General features: G+C 35.8%; 1 protein-coding gene across 1 annotated transcript; it reads right to left on the bottom strand.

The window, feature by feature from the left end:
* Nucleotides 1–614: 614 nt before the first annotated feature.
* LOC147760438 (uncharacterized) lies at nucleotides 615–5366 on the bottom strand. Its single transcript, XM_086994582.1, has 4 exons — nucleotides 5276–5366; nucleotides 3459–3649; nucleotides 1854–1975; nucleotides 615–842 (listed from the first exon to the last, which is right to left on the bottom strand). Exons 2-4 carry the CDS (start codon nucleotides 3646–3648, stop codon nucleotides 630–632), a joined length of 525 nt encoding a protein of 174 aa, XP_086850708.1. The 5' UTR covers nucleotide 3649; nucleotides 5276–5366; the 3' UTR covers nucleotides 615–629.
* Between the last annotated feature and the right edge of the window lie 1642 nt (nucleotides 5367–7008).

Below are 7008 nucleotides of genomic sequence, written 5' to 3'. Positions count from 1 at the left end.
TCTACATAAATTGACTGACAATATCACTACTCAGTATGTTTTAACTAATCTCTTAATCCAAAATTCCTATCATCATTTAATATAATAATGCAAAATTATTTTTTCAGATTGCTATTTATTTTAAATTTTAATGCTGCAACTGTTCCCAAATAATCTTGTAGAAAAGGAAAAATGCAAATAAGAAGTTGAAGACCAATTTACCTACATTATTCAATTATTTGAATATAAAAAGAATAAGATTACGATTTAACAAATTAAAATAATCTTTCATGAACTCTTTCATGAATAACATATTAAACAAATTTAAAGTTATAAATTAGTGGTAATGGCAGCCTTATCACTTTATACCAAAGGGGCTGTCGTGGCTGCGTGGTAACTCTGCTGACATACATGTACATATAGGCGGACTCTCGGACGCTGGTTCGAGTCACAGCAGCTACCGTGTCATTCTTTTTTGCCAGAATTAATTTTTAAAAATTGCCATTGATTACAAAAGTCCTTTTAACGGGCACACGTTTTGTTTTTTTATGCCCCTCCTTTCATATCTTGGGAACTTGCTTCTCAAGACTGTTCATATGTTCATACAGTACCCAGGGCAAGTCAGCAGTCGACATTTGAAAGAGTAAAGACTACTCAATACTAAAACTGCCGAGGTGTGAACAGCTGTGGTCGTCTTCGTGCTCCAAACGAATAAAATGTAAAATGTTAACGATAACTCTAACATAAGTTGGTCCCACTGAAAAAATGTGGTACGCACAAATATTGCGCCACTGATACCACAGCAGCTCACAAGATTTTTTCACCCTGCTCTTGTCAGGAACGACATCGAACTTCTTTGTGCTCTGTAAGAAGATAAACGTTCGTATTGCTGATGTGTCTGTGAAACCAACTGCTAGTATGAGAGACCAAGGTGTATTTGTTTGATTCAGCCGGTTTTTTTTTTGAAAGGCAAATTAACAATATTTGTAAGTCAGCACCTTTTTCACTGTGGAGATTGGGCAAGATTCGTAATTGATATATAAACAACCACAAAGTAAGTTCATGCTCTTATTACCCCAATGCCTTATTCCATATTGAGCAGCTAGATTAGTAAAGAAAAGATAAAAACAACACCAAAAGCTAGAACATATTACCCCTGTCTTAAAGAGCTACATTGGTTCTTAAGAATTTCATTCGAAGTCTTATGTTTTAAAGCTTGGATTCAGCAGATAATAATAATTGGAAGTTTGTTCCGCAATTTTGTGGCATTAACAATAAAAGTCCCCTCTCGATTTGTTACATAATCTGTCGCTCTATTTCCCAGTGGATAAGTATAAAATTGCATTTAAAATAGTTTTAGCATGCCTATGCAGTTCAAACTGATAAATGAATTCGGCAATGTAACTTGGCGCAACTTATCCACTGGGAAATAAAGCGACTAATTATGTAACAAATTTTATCGAGAGGGGACTGTTATTGTTAATTGCCACAAAATTGCAGAACAAACTTCCAATTTAATTATCTGCTGAATCCAAGTTAAAATATGGTAACGTGGACTTCTAACATCATCGAATTCGCATTAAAATAGTTTGCGATTCTGGCAGAAGAATGCAGCTGCGAGTACTCAAAAAGTAATTAACTTGCCATCGAGACAGAAGAACTGGTTGCTTGCAATGTGACATGACGTGAGTTATACGGATAAAAAAATGAAATAATAACATAATACTTATAATTACGATAATAATATTAATATTAAAATAAATAAAACAAGATACTAATGATAAAAACTACAACAACAACAACGATCGTTAATAATAATAATAATAAATAATAATAATAATCGGACCCACTTAATTATAGGTATGTGCTGATACCTTAAACACGTCCTGAATATTCACATTGTACATAGCGTCAGGTAGTTGTATCTCTGGTGGCGCTGGCTCCTCCTCCCCCTGTCTGTGCTGGTGAACGTACTTGATGACCTCGGCTTTTACAACTGTTTAATAACTGATAATGATAAATTATACCATCTGTTTCACAGACGTTTTTAAGCTGATTACAAAATAAATAAACAAAAATATAATACTCAAACAAAATAAATAAACAGAATATTATACTCACTGACATATGTATATACATGTATCGACATTTTTTTGGCTCAACACAATTGCCCGGTTTCAACTAAAGCACTGAGAAACACTGCTCAACAGATCGATAGTTTTGTGAAATGTGTTCCTATAGTATTGCACTGGGGGAAACGGGCTTAAAAGATGGAGAAGAGTGAGATGAAGGAGGTTATAATAATAATAATAATAACAATAATAATAACAGTTTGTGTGGAGTAACCACAATACACAGACATATGGGTTGAAATGGTAAGAATAACGATTATTAAAACAAACAAATCAATAAACAAAGTATTATTAATAGGATAATACAACAAAAATATATTATTCGCTTATACTGTAAATAAAGTATTCATTACTTGACTGAGAGTAGAAATATAAAGACTGAATAAAGAAAAAGAAACCACCCAAACACAATCGATATGACGGTAAAGTTGCAAAATAATACCTGTACTGACGGGTCAGTGACATAACACAGCTTGCCCTGGTGTCACACCACGTTATTGTATTCATATCACTGTTTGTTAAGTTCGAAGGTTTCTCGATACACTACGGAAATTAAAAGCTCAGTTCATGTTATTAATATATTATTTGCTAGTATGGGATTACGCAGTGGCGTTCAAGTGAATTATCGATACACTCACCTGTTTTTGTTTTTAATTAACGTCCATTCCAAAATGCCGTTAAATAAATCCGATAGTTTAACGTAACTCTATTCTTGGTCCACACGTTGCCTGGAGAAGTCAAATAGCGGGCAGAGTGCATTGACACGCCAGTTGTTATACAGTGTGTTGACCCAGAGACCGGAGTTATGCATAAATAGATTAAAACACCAAGCTACCAGACGAAAGTATAGTGTATATAGAAGAACAAAATATTTAATAAGGTTTAAGAAATGATACTTGGATGGCAGATAAAAAGAAAACAAACATTTTAAAAGTAGAAAAAAACGAAAAGCATGCACTTGTAGCATTTTTTTCATGCGGAAAGCATGCCCGCCAAAAGGTATTGGGTAGGTGGGGGGGGGGGGGGGGGGGCGGGGGGGGGGAGGATAACGCTGGGCGTACTTAGAACACCAGTAGACAGAACTCAGGCTCTGGCTGACCTTCACTATGATCAGCAGCACTGTCCACAACGTTAACTGTACGAAATATTCATCTAACTTTTTAATTTTTTGTGCTTATGTCCGAGTATATGTTTGCGTGCTCGTGATGAAACCTCACAAGCCTTCTCTCGATGTTTGTATCCGCCTTTGACATCATGATGAGATACCCAATCCACTGTTGGTCGTATCACATATTAAATACAGTATACATATATCCAAATCCAAACTGATGCTCAATTCAAACTTACCAAAATCAAAGTCTCCCCTGCATTCGTAATCGTCGTATGGGCCCCATTTGGAATCGGTTGTAACTGGCGCCCCGCTCCAAAATATCCACCATTCTTCAGGGTCACGTGATATGCAGGAACAAGAAAAGACGCAACCGAGGTTTGCCAGAGCCAGCAGCAACAGTGCTGATAGTGTTCTAAATGAAGCCATCCTAAACAGCATGAGGAAAAGTATTTTGTCATCCAGAGAAAGAAATGTATGGTTAACAGTTGAACGAAATTTCGTAAGGATTTTTACTGGCATAGAATATCTCAGAAAACTACTTGAGTTTTCGATTCTGTATTTTGATTTATCAGTTTCAATTTCAGCGCTTATGTTCAGTACAAAGTGTCTACTAGAGCATACGCATATACTATGTATACCATTTCCACCACTATGTAGCTCTCCATCCATAATACTTTTTTTATAATTATTTAATTTACATTTGATTAAGACTGTGATTTACGCGTTTCAAAGTGCCATGTGGTTATCATTTCATGTACAAAAATACTGCAAATCTTTCCCACGTACTTCAGAGATATGAAACGATAAAATCCCTCAAATTATAGCATCTAACGAGCATATTTCCTCCTGAAACGCCAGGGAGACATGATGTCCTAAATGGATGGTCATCCATTTACAGCTTAGTTGTTTATTTAATATAGGTACAAAACATCAGGCTTAAATCCAAGCAGTGGTTTGCAAGAACATGTGTACATTAGTAAGTGACAGCATGCAGCGAATAAGAGCGGGGAGTGTTTTGTAGTGTCACTTTAGTTGATTGACACGACCTTATTGTACTTAAGCGAAGAATGTAATGTAGACGGAGAGAACGATGTAAGAGGTTGAAACGATGAGGAATAAACTGTAGATAGCGTAGTTAGAAAGCGATAATAAAAAATATGGGAAAACATGAACTTGTTTAGTTATTACCTCGCGTCACCAAGACAAAGTCAGTAACCTCGTCACACATGTACTAATTTTTTTTTTCTTTCTAAAAATCGGCTTTGGCGCGAAAAGCTCGTAAAAATACCAAAAGTTTAAACCTATTAAAAACGCTATCCTTGACAAAATGGCTTTAGATTAAAACAACTTTCTAGATACATTTTACACACGTTGCCATCATTATACTCCACTTTTAAATTTTCCACGCAGTTTCTGGACGTAATCAATGGAAACATGAAAGTTTGCTATCATGAAAAGGAAGAAACCATACAAAGTCACGATACCAAGGGTATTAAAGAAACCAATTGGTAACGTTCGTATTGACACGCATTTAATATATTCTGTTTGTTGCATAAACAAAATAAACTCCCCCATTCTTGAGCATTACACGTCTTTCACGTTTAGATAAAGTGCTATGAGAATTGAGTGGCTGAAATAGTTTTCTAACGCAAGTGAATCGTAATCCTTTTGTAGTGGAAAAAAAAAAGCGAGTAAAAACATCTTATATAAATTATCAATTAAAATGCCTTAAATGATTTTTTAGAAAATAATTTAGCATGATATTTGTCAGTAAAACGTTATATTGGATACACGAATTTGTAATATCAAGTGAACCGCGAAAAGAGGACACAGAAAGTGAAAAAAAATAATTGAATAATCCATAGAAATATATGATTCTGCAAAGCGATATTTAAAAAAGAAATGAATTGACTAAAGTTACGAACTTTTTGTGTCAAATTGAAAAAAAAAAATATTATAATGTATCAAACGTGTGCAGCATTAAACATATTCAGAATTTCATTAGTCTTAACAATATCGCTACACATTTGAAGTACAATATGAGCATACATACCTCGCTAGCAAAGATGTCAAGACTATCCGACGCTGCAGTAACGACTGGAACCAAGAGTTCCGTTCACGTATAAATACACGTGGACAATTAATACAGGCCCCAATGGCTCTAAACTGATTGGCAGTGTCAGCTTCAAATATTGCTTTTTGATGATTAATAGCTAATCAGCAGAAGAATAATTTCCGAATATCATCTTAATTTTTATTAATACGTCAGCCACTTGCGAAACGCGGTATCAGGTACAATTTAATTTCCACCAACATATGCATAACTTTTTAACAATTTCGTTTTACCCGTCAGAAAATTAAGGAGCGTAGTCTAAAATGCATTGCAATTTATCCAGATGCCTGCTCCAAAACATTGTCATGGCGTTTGTGTTAAACAGCCACGTAACTGAGCGTAACTTACGCACACCAATACGCCTACGCACAAAGTTACTTGTTCAGAACATGATACATACATCGTGGGCACACGCCTACGGAATTTATTTGCAATTAAACACGGGTACTTGTTGGGCACGGGCACGGAGATGGGGGCCTACGGTATAGACTTTATCCCATTAACGCCGCATGGTGTTTCTCGGAATAACTTTGTGCAATCAGCGTGGATTTTTACACCGAATGTCAAAAAATGGCGTCATCACCAAGCTAGACATGTTGTCCAATTATATGTCTGCAGTTATCCATTTTGATATGCCCCAACCATACCCATTTGCCAACTTTGGGCCAACGGCATAATTATTCTGACAGGGGTCAGCCAATGTTAAACGTACCGTATATGGTGTGGTAGAGATTCAGTGTCTTTAACTTTAATTCACATTGATATTGCAAGTAGCGGTAAGGGCTACTTCTGATCTACATATGATTTTGCTTATCTGTTATATGAGTAGCAAATAAAAAAGGTTACAAATTAACAGCAGCAACGTAAAAATGAGACCGTTGACCGTTGATTTCTTTTGAACGGTTTTAATAAGGATTTGGAGAGTTGTAATAAGCACACATTCCACACGGCATTAGCATGTACATGTACATGTATACAGAGCGTGTATAGAGCGCTGTTCATGCTGTTACCTATTGGCATAACCTTACTCTTCTAAGGACACAGTACACGCCATTCAGACCATTAATTAAATGTTCTTTCTATGGTATTATTGTCGTTCTAAATCTTCTCATTCTACAGTATACTTAATTGGCACCTTTGGTGTATTTTCGGTCATTTTAATCTTCTTTCAGTGGAATTAATGGTATTCCACCTTCCGTAATGGCATTGATTAGAGAGAAAATATATTGATACTTATATTTATACCGAATGTCAATTTTCCTCGATTTAAGCCATATAAACAATACAAATTCAAATAATGATCGGTCTATATTTTGACGGTCACAGTTTGGAATCAAAGTAAAAGGTCGGTTCGAGCAATAATTCGCGAGGGAATTGCCTTTCTTTGTCCAAAAAACAATCAGATACGTTGCGAAAACCCTGTACGTACGTGTAGAGCACCATTACGTAACAGCCGCTTGCCTTCATTTCTATGGCTTTAGAAGAGTGGCAGTCCAATTACCAATGAAATAATGAAAAGCGTATTACAGGCCTTAAGCCATTGGCCTGATTCCGTTTTCTTGGCAAAATATAACAGTCATATGGTTTTAAGTCCATTATATCTTTTCGTTGTTTCGCAGACAGCATTTGCCGTCACTGTCACCTGTTCTCCGCAACACCTTTGCTATAACAAT

The sequence above is a fragment of the Lingula anatina genome, chromosome 8 (assembly GCF_051362555.1).
Source record: "Lingula anatina isolate TDL-2025a chromosome 8, LinAna3.0, whole genome shotgun sequence".
Taxonomy (NCBI): Eukaryota; Metazoa; Brachiopoda; class Lingulata; order Lingulida; family Lingulidae; genus Lingula; species Lingula anatina.
This window is presented reverse-complemented; position numbering and strand designations above follow the sequence as displayed.

Bases quoted from the DNA above. Each gene is read 5' to 3' on its own strand.
- LOC147760438 (XM_086994582.1), bottom strand. From the start codon at position 3,648: ATGGCTTCATTTAGAACACTATCAGCACTGTTGCTGCTGGCTCTGGCA. The intron at 1,976-3,458 runs GTAAGTTTGAAT...GTTATTAAACAG, and splicing joins CAGGGGAGACTTTGATTTTG to TTGTAAAAGCCGAGGTCATC. The intron at 843-1,853 runs GTATCAGCACAT...ATCTTCTTACAG, and splicing joins ATATTCAGGACGTGTTTAAG to AGCACAAAGAAGTTCGATGT.